At 33.8% G+C, this 16,914-nt stretch overlaps 2 protein-coding genes and 6 non-coding genes across 8 annotated transcripts; 4 read left to right on the top strand and 4 right to left on the bottom strand.

The window, feature by feature from the left end:
• The first annotated feature begins 128 nt into the window (after window positions 1-128).
• On the top strand, window positions 129-345 carry ZC317.8. The gene has a single exon (NR_068753.1). It is a non-coding gene; the product is annotated as an Unclassified non-coding RNA ZC317.8 (non-coding RNA).
• Window positions 346-3,119: 2,774 nt separating this feature from the next.
• On the top strand, window positions 3,120-7,560 carry glc-3 (Ig-like domain-containing protein). The gene is made up of 9 exons (NM_072040.7): window positions 3,120-3,465; window positions 4,883-5,029; window positions 5,080-5,245; window positions 5,757-6,032; window positions 6,088-6,309; window positions 6,680-6,824; window positions 6,872-6,972; window positions 7,017-7,269; window positions 7,321-7,560. The coding sequence occupies exons 1-9, from the start codon at window positions 3,407-3,409 to the stop codon at window positions 7,404-7,406; spliced, it is 1,455 nt and encodes a 484-aa protein (NP_504441.1). The 5' UTR covers window positions 3,120-3,406; the 3' UTR covers window positions 7,407-7,560.
• A 516-nt stretch (window positions 7,561-8,076) lies between these two features.
• F08F3.1 (uncharacterized protein) lies at window positions 8,077-10,696 on the bottom strand. The gene is made up of 7 exons (NM_072039.6): window positions 10,547-10,696; window positions 9,728-9,824; window positions 9,587-9,675; window positions 9,448-9,531; window positions 8,748-8,924; window positions 8,438-8,509; window positions 8,077-8,325 (listed from the first exon to the last, which is right to left on the bottom strand). The coding sequence occupies exons 1-7, from the start codon at window positions 10,679-10,681 to the stop codon at window positions 8,182-8,184; spliced, it is 798 nt and encodes a 265-aa protein (NP_504440.3). The 5' UTR covers window positions 10,682-10,696; the 3' UTR covers window positions 8,077-8,181.
• Window positions 10,697-11,122: 426 nt separating this feature from the next.
• Window positions 11,123-11,266, bottom strand: F08F3.14. Its single transcript, NR_068752.1, has one exon. It is a non-coding gene; the product is annotated as an Unclassified non-coding RNA F08F3.14 (non-coding RNA).
• F08F3.16 lies at window positions 11,146-11,294 on the top strand. The gene has a single exon (NR_068751.1). It is a non-coding gene; the product is annotated as an Unclassified non-coding RNA F08F3.16 (non-coding RNA).
• Window positions 11,295-14,050: 2,756 nt separating this feature from the next.
• On the bottom strand, window positions 14,051-14,187 carry F08F3.15. The gene has a single exon (NR_068750.1). It is a non-coding gene; the product is annotated as an Unclassified non-coding RNA F08F3.15 (non-coding RNA).
• A 1,899-nt stretch (window positions 14,188-16,086) lies between these two features.
• On the bottom strand, window positions 16,087-16,196 carry mir-255. The gene has a single exon (NR_002395.1). It is a non-coding gene; the product is annotated as a pre-microRNA mir-255 (primary transcript).
• F08F3.13 lies at window positions 16,113-16,174 on the top strand. Its single transcript, NR_068748.1, has one exon. It is a non-coding gene; the product is annotated as an Unclassified non-coding RNA F08F3.13 (non-coding RNA).
• Window positions 16,197-16,914: the final 718 nt, after the last annotated feature.

Below are 16,914 nucleotides of genomic sequence, written 5' to 3'. Positions count from 1 at the left end.
TCCAATTGCTTCCATTGCTATGGTTCTTGGATAATTTTCGTCTTCTTTTTCTTCTTCATTTTGTTCAAACAAAATGAAATAGTTCGTCTTCTCAATTTTTTCTTCTTCTTCTGGTTCTTGAGGTTCTTGACAATAATATTAATAGTAATTGGGAAATAATATCAATAGGACGATGCATTCATTCACAAATGAGGCTCGTTGAGGCGAATAGGGTAGGAAAATTGAATGGGGGGAAAACCAGAGAATGAGAAAGGGTGTGAAAATAATTATGTTTTCTTCTGAATGAATACTCTATTGGCTCCTCTTTTCTTTTTTGCCGCATTTTTTTTTCAGATTGGTATTTACAATATAATTTGGTGCAAATATTTTTAAAGTTGTTTGCCAGCCTTACCCTCACGGTGCTCACGCTCTATTAGGCGATCTATCCGGGCGATAAGTGACTTTTCCATCGCCTCCTTCGGGCCCTTTCCGGTGAACGTTTTAATTTTAGTGTGGATTAATAATTTAAAGTTTAATTTCAAAAATCAAAATTTAAAAAGAATTTTCTAATTCGCCTTTTCAGATCGGTTCTCGTTGGAAGTACCACCAGGCGGGAAGGCGAGGCATGAGTGGAGGCGAGGCAGGCGACAGCCGCGCCCCGAGAAACGCCTATATGTTCAGTGTCTTAATTACATATAATAAGACTAATTTTCAAAGTTTATATAAAACTAGAAAAATGTTACATGGTCAAATTTCTTTTTGGTTCTACCAAATTTTTTTCCCAAGTGTTTTACCAAATCAAGAAGTTTAGCCAAAATTTCAAAAATTTCAGGAAAAAAGTTACGAAAAGTGCGCCCTAATGTCTAGATCAAAAAATATCGAAAAATTATTACGGCAACTTGTTTTAACTAACTCATATGATTTGATGTTTCCAAAAGTATTAAATAATATAATTCACCTCGAACATACACGATTCTTCACGTGCAAAAGAAGAAAAAGTGCAACACGAAAAATGCACAAATTCGATTTACGGAGGTGCTTCCGTTCCACCACTCGGACTTTTCTATAGATTTTTCCCCTTGAGCTTTGCACTTGGAAGAAATTGATAGTTAATTTGTTGATGTCATCTTTCTGTTTTTCCAAGTAAATTGTTTTGATTTAAAAAAGAAGGGTGGGGTTGACGTGCACGTAAATCCTACACTATGGTTCACAGTTGGAGGTAGGCAGCAAATTGCCGTTCGGCAATTTGGCAATTGCTAAGAATTTTTTGAACTACGCTCAATGTTTATCAAAATCTAAAGTTGTCTTTCTAATCAAAAAAAAATCTTAACATTCAAGATTTTTTTTGGCCACAAAAATTACAACAAATTTTTTTGGACTTGAGTCTACCCTGTATATTTTCTCAAATTCTTCCCATGTTTTCAAAATTCCCCAGAAAAATCGCCAGACCTTCTAAAATTTATCCCCCAAAATCCCAGTTATTGATCGTGAAAGCCCTCCCGTTTATTTTTCCCCTGATCCTATTCATCCTTGTGTTCGTCTCTAAAGCTTCCTTGTTTTTTCCAACCACAATACGTTTTTCCCTTTTTTTTCGACCTTAATTCTTGTCAAAGTCGTTTTTTTTTCGTTTTTACTCCGTTTCGTTTTCTCCTTAACTCAATTCATGACAAAAGAAAAGCTCAAAGTCATACACTTTTCAATGTTAAAGGATGCGTTTCAAAATTTGATCAAGTGGCATTTCACACGAAAACGAGAAAAAGTCAGTTCGAAAGCCAAATCTCAAGAAAAATCAGGTTTCAATGATTTCGTGAAACTCAGATTGCCTTATTTCAATGATTTTTGAGATGTGCTTTGAAAACATGACGAACAAAAAACTAGCAATTTTATTTTTGAAGTTTTTCATGTAAGGAGCCTGTAGATTTTCTACCAAAAATAACCCAACAGTTTTAGTATGCCAAATATAACTTTGAAAATTTCAGAGAGTTAAAAAAAACTCATTATAATTTTTGAAAAAAGTTCTAGGAGCATCTGTATCAGTTTTCAATTCCCGCGCAATTTTTTCGGCTAAATTTGGCGTTTTTTCTCTGAATATAGTATTTTTGAAACATCTTTGGTCAAATTTTTAGACCTTTTTACCGCCAAAAAAGTTTATACAAAAGTAAATTTGTATAATTTTCAAGATACTTCCATAAATTTAGGCGGAGAGTTTTCCAAAATTTTTGAAAGCGTCTTAACTAGATCATTAATTTTTGCGGAAATTCAAAAATAACTCAGACTGATTCCGTTCTGATTTGATTTTTCAAATATGGAAAAATGCTTAAAAATTTTTTTGAAAAATTAAATAATTCTTTACAGTTTTTTGGTAAAGTTGTAAATTTTCGCAGTGAATTTTTGACTTTCTGATAGATTTTGAAACAAGTTTTTTTTTCCGAATTTCAAATTTATTTCCCCGGAAAATTTTTTCAACTGAAATTTTGGAAAAGAAACCGGGCTCTTTTGTCGGCGTCGTCAGATGAATCCCGCCCCATTCTTAGGTTCAAAAAGCACTTTGAAATTACGCTTACAACTGAAAACTGAAATTTCCCACAAACCGTGCTGCAACAGACTCCAATATGAATGAAATGCTGGTTTTTTATAGATCAAGATTCGATTTTTAGTTCAGTATTCGAAAATTTAATCAAAGGCTGTTGGAACTGAAAAATTACTTTTACGGCTAAAAAAATACACTTTTAAAAAGCTTCTGTTGAACAAGCATAGTTCGGACGAAAATTGCTAGCATAAACAATTTTAAAGTACATTATATTTGGTTGAATTTTCACTGAAATTTGAAGTAAAAAATCGACTCACCCATGTATCCCAGCAGTTTTTCAACTCATATATAACAGACTGCCCGTGTCCCCACACTCCTTCACTCATTTAAAACGAGAGCAATTTGGTGACGGGAAAACCAAAAAAAAAACTTAAAGAAACCTCTTCTCTCTTTCGTTCTCACGCATCATTGTCTTCCTTTTTCCCTCTTTTTACCACCACTTTTCTCATTTTCGGAAAGTTTTTTCTTCTTGTTTCATGATCTCTTCTTTTTTAAAAGTCTCAAAGTGTTGTAACACAGATTTCTTCTAAATAAGCTTAAAATCTTTCAGTGTCTAATTGATAGAAGAAAAAAGAAGGAAAACGGAGACGAGCGTATGGAATCTGTAAATCCTTCGTCTATCCATCCGTCTTCTTCATTTCTCACACAAGCGGCTCGATTCAACGACTCCTAATGGCTCATTAGCCTTGTTATGACTTTCTTTCGTACTACTCGACACACTGTGCGCATCAAATTAATACTTCTTGCCGCTTCTGCTTCTGAATATATTCTGCCGCCGCCGTCTCTGGAGGTCACATCATCATTCTCTCGGATTTTCGCGTTTTCGGTTAATACTTGATGAGTCTCCGTTCACTTCTCAATATTCTGCTTATTGTTGCATTTTGGATAGTTGGAGGGTGAGTTGATAAGTTTATTGAATGTGTCTCTCTGTGTTGTTTTTTTTGTTTCAATAATTCACAAAATAATGATTGTTTAAATGCTCCTGGAATCTCTGTTCCGCAATCATAACCAGGGTCAACGTTTTAAGATATTGCCGTACTTTATCTATTAATCTTGACCTAGGGGTTTGCGGCGAATTTCGAAATTTAGGTGTTTTTGTTTTGCACCCCCTATTGTTCAATTTTGGCAGTTTATGTAATATCTCAGTTGTCATTTCTTCTATTCAAAGGGTCTTAATTGACAAAATATTTATTATTTCTTTTTCTATAAATTTCCAGTCGATTATTTTTTATATTTACGAAATGTGCCAAAATATCGTCTTTCAAAGTGGAGTAGCCCGGTGCAATACTAATAGAGGAAATACGGTACCTACATAAGTTAACCAATCAGTTCGAAGCCGCCTGACTAATACAGAGATCACATCTAGCTTTTCAATGTTTTTGTTTTACTTTTTGTTGTGATCTCATTTTCTTTTTTTTTTGTTTTGGAAACTTTTAATAGAATTCCAGTGTTTTTAACTTTTTAATAAGTGATAGTAGGTACGCTTATTTTCCTGAGACGCTAAAAATAACAAAACAAATGTCATTAGTTGTACATATGGTTTTAAAAGTGATTGATTTTGTTTTTCAATTGCGATATAATGGCTCAGTGAGCAAAATAGGGTGTTGAGAGGTAGTTAACAATTCTGGAATATTTTTGGAAATTCGCATTTTTTTCGAGAAAAAAAAACTAAAAAAAAAAAATGAATTTTTTTCACCCAACTTGATCAAAAATTTCAAGCTTCCAGAATAATTACCTACCTTTAAATATTCAAAAAATTATCAAAAGTTTTTAAAAATCTGTATTTAAAGCATTTATGGACCTCTAAAGTTGAAAAAAAAATTACTGAAAAAAATTCATATTTACTTTTTCTAGTTAAAATTTTTCCTCTGTCGCTAAATGTTTGTAGTCGGTTATAGGACCGACTCAGGCCTACCTACCTACCTAGAAAACCAACTTTAAAATTTGTGCAAAACTACAATATTCTGTGATACTATCTAAATGTCAAAGCAGAATTAGGTTCCTAGAATTATGACGAATTATTCTATTTTCTCTTTTTAGGCCTAATTAGTTTTGAGAATCATATTTCTTTGCTATTTCTGCAAAAACTCACAAAATCACGACTTTCGGCGATAGTTCAAAAATCCAGAAGAACTTCTCGTTTTTCAATTGAATAAAAGATGATCAGTGTACTAAAAAAAAGTTTTTAGAATTGAATCTGGCAATTTGAGACACTAGAAATTCAACTGCGATTCTTTGTTTTAAATGTTCCCGGAAGTGGAACTCTTAAAAGCAAAAAAATGCTTCTTTGAATTTGAGAGTTTTTTGTTTCAGAAATTGCGATGCTTCCTCGGATACCGAAATTATCAAGAAACTGCTCGGAAAAGGATATGACTGGAGAGTACGTCCGCCTGGTATTAACCTAACAATTCCTGGAACTCACGGAGCAGTCATTGTTTATGTGAACATGCTGATTAGAAGGTCAGTCGGATGACGCCACAGTATTTAGCTAATGAGTTTATTTTTTCTAGTATTTCGAAAATAGACGATGTGAATATGGAGTACAGTGTTCAATTGACTTTCCGAGAGGAATGGGTTGACGGACGGCTGGCTTACGGGTTTCCAGGCGATTCGACGCCAGATTTCTTGATTTTGACTGCAGGACAGCAGATTTGGATGCCAGATAGTTTTTTCCAGGTATGTCCAAAATTATTTGTTCTAACTTTTTTTTTTTGTTGATATTTTTAAAGTAAATTTAGCAAATTTTTAAAAAATTTTTGTTAACCAAAACAGAGGGCACATTTTTCAATTTTCTTTCTCTCATCCCTATGTCAAAGTTTTATTTGGAAATTTAAATATTAAAAACTAGAGAAATAATTTTTCTTTTTGGAAGTACCTTTACTTTCAATTGAAAGTTTTGAGAAGACGCTCGAAAACTTTTTCACCAATCACATTGCAAGTTTGAGTCAGATTTTGAGCCATTTTTTCAAAATTTTTGAACGGAAGTAGAGTAATTTTCAGAAAGTGGGAAGATTTTTCGATACATATTTAATTTAATTTTCAAAAAAAAAATTAGACAAAACATAAAAAAGGGAAATTTTAAATGTGGCAAAAATGCGCCACACATTCCAGATCTAAAACTAGAGCTTAGTCTTCAATGTTCAATACGGTTTTCTGATTCATTTCCACATCTATGTACCTAATTCAGAACGAAAAACAAGCTCACAAACACGACATCGACAAGCCGAATGTGCTAATTCGAATTCATAGAGACGGTCGAATTCTTTACTCGGTTCGAATTTCGATGGTTTTGTCATGTCCGATGCATTTACAATACTATCCAATGGATGTTCAAACGTGTCTGATTGATCTTGCCTCTTACGCATATACTGAAAATGATATCGAGTATCGATGGAAGAAGACTGATCCAGTTCAATTGAAGAAAGGACTGCATTCTTCACTTCCAAGTTTTGAACTTAATAATGTAAGCAGTTTTAAAATTAGAAAAAGGTTATCTTATGTAGTTTCTTGATTTTCAGGTTGATACAACTTTATGTACGAGTAAAACAAATACAGGAACTTACTCCTGTCTACGAACAGTCTTGGAACTGAGACGACAGTTCAGTTATTATCTTCTTCAATTATATATTCCATCAACAATGTTAGTGATCGTCTCATGGGTATCGTTTTGGCTAGACAGAGGTGCTGTCCCCGCACGAGTCACTTTGGGAGTAACTACTCTACTCACAATGACCACACAGGTAAATAAAATTTATGTGAATAAAGATTGTTAGAAGCTATTAACTTAAATACAAAACACCTCATGAGAATAATTATACCTGGACCGTTTAATTTTGAAAAGCGAGTTTTAGTAAAAGGCGTTTCAAAAAACGTCAAAATTGAACTCGCGAGATGTCCGCTGTTTCAACTTTCTCATAGTGGAGTAAATAAAGTTTTCTCAACTTTTAATATGTAGACAACTATATGGACAATATTTTGACTATTAAAAGTGTTTTGCTAGAACTTCTCGTTTTTCAGATGTACTCATTGAAAAATCTTTAAGGATCTATGAAAAACAGATTGATTGTTTTCTTTATTTAGTAAACCCCCAACAATTTTCCTACTTTTCAGGCCTCCGGAATCAACGCCAAACTTCCACCGGTCTCATACACAAAAGCGATCGATGTTTGGATTGGCGCCTGCCTTACTTTTATTTTTGGTGCTTTATTAGAATTTGCATGGGTAACTTACATATCGTCGAGGAGTTTTTATAAACGTTAGTTGATTTTTTTTAAATGATTCTAGCTAATTTTAATGTTACAGGAAATAAAAACTGCTCAAGTCGAAATTCACTATTGATCGAAACAAAACAGGCACTGATTATTCCGAACACAGTGGTAGCTCAGTTTCCAGAGCATCCCGAGGTAATTTCCCTTTCATTTTTTGTGAAATGTTCAATTGAGCTTAGGAAGTGGAAATGGGGTTGGCTCAGGCTCCAGATGTTTGGATTCGACAGTCTGGAAATGGAAAAACTGTAAGTAGAGTAAATGGGCATATCAATCACAACAATGATGAGGCCGCGGAGCTCATCATTTTTGACGCCAAGCACAAAAATCGCCGATTTGTTTGGTGGACTAACTTTCGAAATATTCGACTAATTAGATGGATTCGAAATCGATTAAATGTTGATGATAACGCGAAAAGGGCGGATTTAATATCAAGTGAGCGTTTTTTCTGGAGGTTTCTAGAACGAAAGTTAATTTTTTTTTCAGGAGTCCTATTTCCTACTCTCTTCGTATGTTTCAACTTTGTCTACTGGACCAAGTATTCACAATATCACGCACCGGAAGCCAAATGAAATTGTACAATTAATTTCAAAATTTTAACTCTCATAATCAGACCTCTGACACCCGTGATTGAATTTCACTTTTTTGAATTTTTCAACAAGTTGTTGGCCAATTGTTTACGTTGTATGTTTTTTGTGTTCAAATAAAAATACATTCCTGATATTAAAAATTATATTCTTTGAAAGCATTGCGCAAAGATTTTAAACTGAAATTTTTTATGTACCTAGAGCCAGTTATAGCTTACATTTTTTGTGGATATTTAAAAAATATTTTTTTTTTTTGGCAAACGGCAATGTCTGGCCGGTTTTCAATTTTTTTGCAAAATTGGAACTTTGTGGAGTTTTCGAATTTTTGGGGTTTAAATTTTCAAATTTCGGAATCAAAACGATCTTCACATTTTTTTGGAATTAACGAACACATTAAGAAAATTTAGCAAAACTAAATATAAAAGTGTTTTTGCGTTTCAAAACCTCTTCAAAAAATATCGGCAAATTTTTACAATTGACCTTTTTCATATTTTTGAAAAATCCGGCAAACTGGCAATTTTCTGATTTGCTAAAGTTGCCAAATATTCCGAACGGGAATTGCCGCCTACCCCTGTATTTTGAAGTCAATTTTCTTTTCTTTTCTTTTTCATCTGAAAATTTGATAAGAGGCTCTGCAAAATCATATTCCAAATAAAATTAAAAAATTAAAAAAATTTTATAAAAGAAAAAAGATCCTTGAATTTTAATGAGCTAGATGAAATTGAATTCACATTTGTTTACCCGTCAACTAAATAACACTCTAAATCACAATGAACACATAGGAAAGATACAGTAGGAGGTTGCATAGAAAGAAAGAAAATGAATGATTTTTGGAACTAGTGGCCAGTTGATCCAGATCCAGATGCAGCAGGTGTTCACAGCCAGAATTACAGCCATCGACACCCTGTAATGTTATGTTATATATTTTTCTAGTTGGACCGAAAAATGTTTGTTTTTCTATTTTTTTTTGTTATATTATATTTTAATGAAATAATATTTTTTTTAAAAATCGATACCTGTTGAACGGTGCTGTCTGTACATGTACACCTTGCCATATCTCCACAGTGTGTTTTTCGTAACCGCATTAACTGAAATAAAGTTGATTGTAAATTCAAAGTTTCCGCTTTGTGAAAAAATTTATAATTTTTAATGTAATGAAGTTGTGGAATTATAATTGAACATGACTATTTTTTAACAAACTCAACGCGTTTTAGGGTACAGCTACCTATTACTAAAACTTGACATGTTAAAAATATTGAAAAAAACTGTAGTTTTCAAAAAATAAAATCTCATTAACTCTTATGCGATATTAACAAGACCACCTACATTTATAAGAATTTTATTGAATCTATTGCATGCAACTGTGACGTCTCGATCAGGAGCAATATGACCAATGATTGAGGATAATTCGAGGATGTATCCTTGCTCTTCTTGTTGTTCGTCTTGGCTCATTTTGTTTTTGCATTTTGCCAAGTTGTTTCCATAACATTGTTGATCACAGAGCTGCAAAAGTAAAAGACTTGAAATCGTTAATAGTAATGGGGGTGGTCACAAAATGTTCTGGGTCAAAAAACGTAACTTTGGGAAATACACCTGTTGGTTGCCAAAAAATTTATGGTTCGAACTTCAGCAAGTGCCGTGATATTATTCGACATTTTTGGAAGCTGATGATCAATTGAAAATTAATTGTTTTTTCTGAAAAACGCATCCAGAACGCGTAACATCTCACCTTAAAGAAAAATAGTATATTTCGAAAACACTCGAAAATATAAATATAACAAAAACTAATGTTTAACAGTCGGAAAAATATCGCAGCTTCGTTGCCGGTTACCGAAAAGTTGTCGAAATTTTGGCTACCAGCAGTTGTCAGTTTCCGAAGCTTTCAGTTTTCGGCAACAGCTTCTAAGGATATTCAACTTCTTTTATATTTTTGCTCTTTGGCTTTTTTAATTTTGCCATTTCCAGAGGCGCGAAAAGAACCCGTAAAATACCTTTCTACGATAATCACCCATTATTTTATACCTACCTCTCTTCCATAACCTCGATAGGCTAGAAATACATGCATTGGTAATTTCTTTCCAAAAACCATATGGTATTGAACCGAAGCGATCTGTAAAGTGGTTTTTGATATTTTCATGAAGAGACATGTGTTTCAAATCACTCACATTTGCGGCTTGTTGATCAGAGCATCCGGGACGAATAAAGCACGACGAGAATTTTCGTACATCGTGACAAATTTGTATTTGTCGTACACCTGGAAATTTGAAATTTGAAAATTGAATTCAGAGAGTTTAGGAGTAGCTCACGTTTTTTCTTTTCAATGGGTCGTTCTGGCGTTACAGTTGTTTCGTTGTGAAAGACAGGTACATCACGTTTGTGAAAGATTGGTGGATGAATTGCTGACTGAAATTTTGAAATTTTAAATTTTAAAGAAATAATCTCAAAGTTAAAAAGGTGCACCAACACAACAGGTAACATGAATTTTCAATTTACAGTCCAAATTTATTAGCAAATTTAAACTTTTATCTCTTTGTCTATTCGTTCTTCTCAACTCCAAACTCCACACGGAATTTGCATAGAGATTCTTTTTGCATCTTTTGATCGTGGGCGGTTTATGGATGCAGCCTTTCAATTTTTTTTAAAATAATTTTTATAGAAAAGGGAAGGTAGCATTAGGGAAACATTAAGAGGTATAGAACAGTTGACTATGACCAAACTAACTTTCCGGACACTCCGATTGAATTGCATAAATTGAGATGATAGAAATTCCTGTGGAGAATGAAAGTTTTTTGAATTGAAGAAACATGGACTTTTGATAGGATAAGTAAAGATTCAGGAGCATTTGAGATTATACATATTTTAATACTGCCACCATGAAACATTTTAAAATCTAGATTTGAATATAAATAGCGTTTTAGATTTTCTCTTATCATAATTTCACAAGATTTTGGCATCAGATGGGTCTCGCCGCGAAAAAGAGAATATTAGGGTTTTTCAACTTTTACGGCTGCTTCTTCGGCCATTTTCCTTGCATTTTTCGATGAAAAATACATAGTTTATTTGTCGTTTTTTTGATTTCATTACAACATGGCGGACCATACACTATTTTCCCAAAAAAACCATACCAAAAATGCTTCCCGAAAGCAGTTTTCCAATTCGAGTTCATAGCATCTTTTAGGCTCGTCGTCACTGGATAGTAGGAATGGGCGAACGACTAGAAATAATGAGCCGAAAGGAATCAGCAATCTGAGCATATTCATCCGGTAGCCATATACTGTAAATTGTTTATTGATTCTGGTAAAGGAAAAGTTCGAAAAATGAATTGTGAAGGAAAAAACCAGAAATAAAACAAGAAGGGTAAGCTTGAAATTAAACCTATACAAAAAATTTAAGACTACTTTTCTTTGAAAAACTATATCTCGTCAACTACAAAACGATAATAAATAAATATTTAACAGTTTCTTAGTTGGAAGTTTTAGCATAGAACAAACGACAACTGAGATATGAGCTGAAAAATTTGAACGATGGGGTACAATACTAATACTTTTTGCCAAACATACTGAGTAAGTGATCTAAAATTACAGTACGCTGAAGTTTCTACTATAAATTGTGAGATAGATTCTAAGAAAATCTGGAATTTTTTCAGAAAATGTTTTGGATAATTAAAAAGAGGAGTTTCAAGATCATTTTTTCGTTTTGAGTGCATTTGGGGGCAGGGCATGAAAAAAAGAAGCGAGAGAAAAAAGATAAATTCAAACACAAACCAAATTTGAATAGAGGGAGAGAGAGAGAGAAGTCGATGCGTTTATGGGGCATCTTCTTCTTCCACCTAGTCCTTCATTTTCCGGAGGGACCAACTCTTTCGCCTTTCAACTGAACTCGAGCCATCTCCAGTCATCTTTTCAGACTCTCCTTTTTTCCCTACTGCACAGACTGATCGGTCTTTTTCTTCTCCTTCTTATTCGGATAAAAAATGGATCGAAATAAGAGAAGAAAGTAAAAGTAGATGATGGTGATGTTGCTGTGTGGCTGGTGAAGAAGCAGAAAAAGGGAGCCGAAAAGATGTGGATATGGGAATTTGAGCCATGCCTGGAGAGTGAGGGGGTCCTCACTTTATTCTGGCTGACGATAGGCATCTCTCGATGTTTATATCTTCTACTTTTTCGAAAATTCCTCTCCCCATTTTACTTTTTGTCTTTTCTGTCTTCTCTGAAAGACGATAGGATAAAAAGCGCTCTCCTTAAAAAAGTTTGAGACATGAACAACGTTTTTCATGTTTTCGTTCTTTTTTGTGATGTTCGAATTGTAACTGATAATGCTTAGCGCAGTGTCAGCATCAGAAAAAAATGCGCCTAGGATTGTGAATACCACCTTGAACAACTTAAGAATTCACAGCTCAATTGTGAACAATATTCCAAAACAGAGCAAAATTTTACCAATTGTGTTCAAAACTGGGTCTCGACACGACATATTTTTGTTGAAAGCAAATGAGCATACGCCTTTGAAGGTACTGTAGTTTTTTTTTTTCGATTTTTCAACAAATTATTATGGTGAAAACTACTTATGAAAAAAAAATAAAAAAAATTGTCACTGTAAAGGTTGGAGCAGTTTTGTAGATTCATCCTAAATATTTTAACATTTACAAGAAAGTTGCAATCAAAAAAACATATGAAAAGGGGAAAATGTTCCGGAAAAAGTAAAGTTGAATGTTTAAAATTGACATGTTCAAGTTGAAAAGATCTGACATTCACATCTGGCCGCATCAATATCTGGCCTCAAAAGTTTTAAAACTTGTCGGAGCCATTCGGTTTTTTTTCGGATTGACCTCAAATGTTTTGGGCCTTTGAAAAGTACCTTACATATCTTAGGGAATTTAGAAAATGGTTTTAAGATTAAAGTCTGAAGGTTCGAGATCTAGGGTCACGGAAACGGGTGTTCGTTGACGTTTCTTATTAGGCATATTTGATACGCATTTTTACTGTTAACACTATTTTGATAAAACCAAAAGCAACTGAGAAAAACGCTGCCACAGTGTAACAAAAGGGGTGTTAAAATTTTCCAAAATTCCAGAATCAAAAAAATCATCATTATTTTTCAGTACAAAGCAACTAGAATCCAGTTTTGAAACAGGAACATCTGCTAACCATTTTCCCTCCTCTTTTCTCCTCTTCCACATGGTCTTGGCACGATGGGCTCAACATATAAATTATCATGTCAAAGAAATAGTTAATTGAGGAGAAGCGTTTGAGCCTTTCCGACGATTTTTTTCCCAATGGTTTACATTGAAAAATTGGTGAAAACGCAAGTTGGGTGATGTAAGATGGTAATGAATGAAAATTCGCTAATCTAGAGGGTGTCTTCGAACCCATCATGTAACCTAGATTAGCGAGAGGAGTCAGCAAAAGAGAGAGTAATTTGACTTTGTCAATGACAAGATGGCGATGGGTGGAAGAGCTAAATGGGGAAGAGTGAGGGTGAGAGACTTGCAATAAGGTACTATTTTGACACATTCCAAGTTGAAATGTGACAGGAGGATCGGTGTTCGTGGGAAGTTCGATTGGTTTTCGAGCAGATTAGTATATGGAAAATATTTTGAAATTTAAAGAAAAATCCCATCAAAATCGAATTATGTCGAATTTTTTTTGTGAATTCAGTATAATTGGGAAAGTATCGAAAATGGGGAAATTGTTAAAAACCGCTCATATCACAGTAAAACTTTTCAAAATTTTTTAAAATGTTTTAAATTACTTTCTGTCAAAAAGTAGTGAAAGCCACTATCAGTTTTTACCTATCTTTGAAAGTCAAGAAAAATCATTTCTACGAGTTTTATTTTTCAAATCCGTTCAAAATTTTATATTAGCATTCTGGAGATTCGAGAAATGCTCGAATTTGTTAAAAAAAACCTTTATTGGAAAATTTTGCATTTTTCAAAGCTGTGTCTGTTAACTGAAAATTTTGAAAAATCTCCACAGGCGGTACTCCATTTTTGATACAATTCGGCTCACAATCAGAACTTTCAAAATAGGCGTCCGAAAAATATTATGCAACTATATATATATACGGTAATTTTTTACTTTCAATTTTATTAAATTTCAGAGAAAAATGTGTATTTTATTGCTAATCTTCTCGAAAAACACTGGGTAAAAAAGGTCTCTCAAGATAAGAATTAGTAATTGAGGCAGAAGAGAATTAGAAGGTCACGAGAAGGAGCACACCAGTTTTTGAAGTAACTTTCTTCAAGAGAAAAAGAAAAAAAATTGAAACCTGGAAATTGTGTGAGTTTTGTTTTTTGAAATTTGAAAATCCATTAGCTAATTTTTTTTTTCCAACTTTTTATTGCTCAGGCACACTTGTTTTGAAAATAAAAATTATCGTTGAGCTAGATTTTCGAAATGTTGTTTTTTTTCAAAATCTATCAAGATATTGAAAAATAATAATATCACAACAGCAAAACTTTAACCTAAAAGTGGAGTAGGCCAGTGGAAAAATTATTAACAACCGTTCCTAAGGTGCAAAAAATTATCATAATATTACTTTTAAAATCTATTTCCGGCTAGTGAGAATTTTCAATTTTTATTTGAAAAAAGCTCAACGCCACAAATATCTGTTTCAAGTTTCAAGTGTGCGGAAATATGGAAATATTGAAATTGAGAAGTTGTTGTACCAGCAAAAAGCGAGAGAGATGCTTCAAGTCAACTGCGTAAAAACAAAATATGCCCCTGGCTCAAGCTAGCTCTCGCGCGCCGCAGGCCACTTGAAAATAACCGCCGCCTGATTTTGAAAAATTAGCATCATTCCCTTGGGATAATCATTCAGATGGCGATTGACGTCTTTATCTTAACACTTCGTACAATTGTCAAGCAACAAGGAATGGCACAAAAATGGAGAGAGGGGCGCGAGAAGAATGGGGACGCGAAAAATTGTGTCAATTCTCTCGTGCCCAAAAAAAACTCTAAACTATTACATTTGAAGTAGGGTTCATGACACACGCGTAAACAAAACTCGAAGACAAAAAGAAAACAAAAATGGAGCAGCAGGTCGTGTGCACATTCTCGGCATTTCTAAAAATGATGCCTTCTTGACAATTGCCGCTGTAAGTATGTGGTAGACGCCGGAAGTTGTTCCCGTAGGCTCCATGTGCACTATACAAGGAGACGACTTCTTCTAATGCCTCCTGGCAGGCCGTTTGTTCTCTTGTTCCGTTCAAAAATTGTGTTGTTCTAAGAATGATTTTTTGTGAAGAAAAAAGGTGAGCTTGAGTTGGATTGGTTATAGGAATTGTGGATTTTTGAGTTTCGTCTTTAAGAAAATATGAAACCAAAAATGAAATTGTCCAGAAATTTTTAAAAAAATTAGAATTTGGAGCACAGGCGTCCTAGGCATCTGACTGTAGGACCAATTTTCAGTAAACGTTGACTTTGTAGTATTGCACCCCACTACGCAATATTTTTGACGCGCAAAATATCTAGTAGCGAAAACTACAGTAATTCATTAAATTACTACTGTAGCGCTTGTGCTGATTTACGCGGGATCGCTTTTCGAAATGAACCCGTTAATCGACACAAGCTCTGTAGTTTTTGCTGCGAGATATTTTGCGCGTCAAATATGTTGTGCAATGCGCATTCTCAGAATTTTGTGTTCCCTTAATAATAGAAAAAATATGGTATTTTCCATAAAAGTTGAGATTTTTTTATAAAAGAGTTCAGGGCATAAATATTAATTTTACACAAAAAATGACTGAAACAACTAAAACGTGTTCCTACCGGCACGACAAAATAATCAATTTGTTCAAACAAAAATTACTATAACGAAAACTTTCCAAAATATGAAATTCTTCAGTTCCAGTTATCATTGGACTAAACGAAAATACATTGATAAACAGTTTTGCAATATGGCTTTACAAATTAATTTTCAAAGAACAATGTGAACACTTTTTCCAAACTTCCTAGCCACATTATTCAAATTATTAAAAAAGCGTTTATGGGGAATTGATGACACGAATGCTTTTTTTTTAAAATTATCACTGAAAAATAAAATTTTTAAAAGTGCCTGAGAACTGGACAATATTCATACTTTGTTATGTTTCAAAGAAAGAAGAGCTCTACCATTATAGTTGATTTATTGCAAGAAGGAAGAAGAACACTTGTTTTGGAAAAAAACTTGAGTTTTTGACGATGATACATCTTTCAAAGTTAAGCTGGAGACGTTAAGAATCTGTAGGTTGCACTGGGAAAACGAACACGAACATGGCCCAGTGAGAATGGCGCAATGTTTAAAATACAAATATAAGTTTAGCTCACAATGAGTGGTAGATTCAAATTAATTTTCAAAAAGTACTATGCAGGGAGGGGCATGAGAATCTACTGGTTTAGTTGTTTTGGAGGCATGAATCCCAATGAATATCAGTGTCGAATTACATGTTTGCTCCGTGGAGAGAGAGAGCTTTCTGGACTTAATAAAACTTTATAAAGAAACGTTTTTAAAGCATAAAACACACATTTTATATCGCGATGTTAATTATAAATTCTTAATTCGAAGGCGTCACGACGGGAAAAAATGATTTTATTTGGAAACTCTTCGCAAGTCATCATTCAAGAAAAAGCTCAAAAATTAAGAAATGCGGGAAATTAATTGAATGGCGATTGAAGACTTCCCTCCGGACTTGCAGGAATATATTTCAAATTTGTGAAGTCTGTAAAAAATCTCTTCAGTTTTCACGTCACAATACGGAGAACTACAAAGATTTCTTACCTCCAAAATTTAGTCGAACCACTGAAGAATTAACAGATAATAAATAATGGTAGAGATATAGAATATTAATAATGACTCCGAGTGGATATGTCGGCTCTTTTATAGGTAGAGCTGGCTGGCGGCTATACTGTTTTGTTTGTCTGCACCCCCTGACACTTGCACGTCAAACTAGACGGTCACGGACAGGAGGAGAAGGAGAACTGTCACTTTTTAGCGACATCTGACCGAGAGACTATAGGAGTCATAATATCAAAACAAAGTTCATAAGAAACTGATTAATAAAGCATTAAACAAATTATAGTTAGTGGAGAGGTACTTTGCAGATTTTGGACTTTTTGAAATGTGACCCCAATTTGTCATTGTCTCATAAACAAATTCCAGTATAATTAATACAATAATGATATTACGAAGACGCAATTTTTCGCGCCAAAAATATGGTACCGGTCTCGACACGAAAAAGTTTTGTTAAATGTAAAAAGGTGTGCGCCTTTAAAGACTACTGTAAATTGAAACTTTCACTCCTGAAGAGCTTTTATTGATTTTTTATACATTGCAGACAAAGACTCATTTATAAAAATAAAAGCAAATTATTTTTGAAAAGTCGAGAGAATAACTATGAAAAATAAATGAAAATTTCGCAGCAACGAAAGTTTGAAACTACAGTAGCCCTTGCATTTAAACAAATTTGTCATGTCGAGACCGGGTACCGTATTTTTTAAAATTCACAAAATTTCGCATCTGG

Source organism: Caenorhabditis elegans, chromosome V, assembly GCF_000002985.6.
Source record: "Caenorhabditis elegans chromosome V".
Taxonomy (NCBI): Eukaryota; Metazoa; Nematoda; class Chromadorea; order Rhabditida; family Rhabditidae; genus Caenorhabditis; species Caenorhabditis elegans.
The sequence above is the reverse complement of the archived record's forward strand: the minus strand, read 5'-3'. Positions and strand labels throughout refer to the sequence as shown.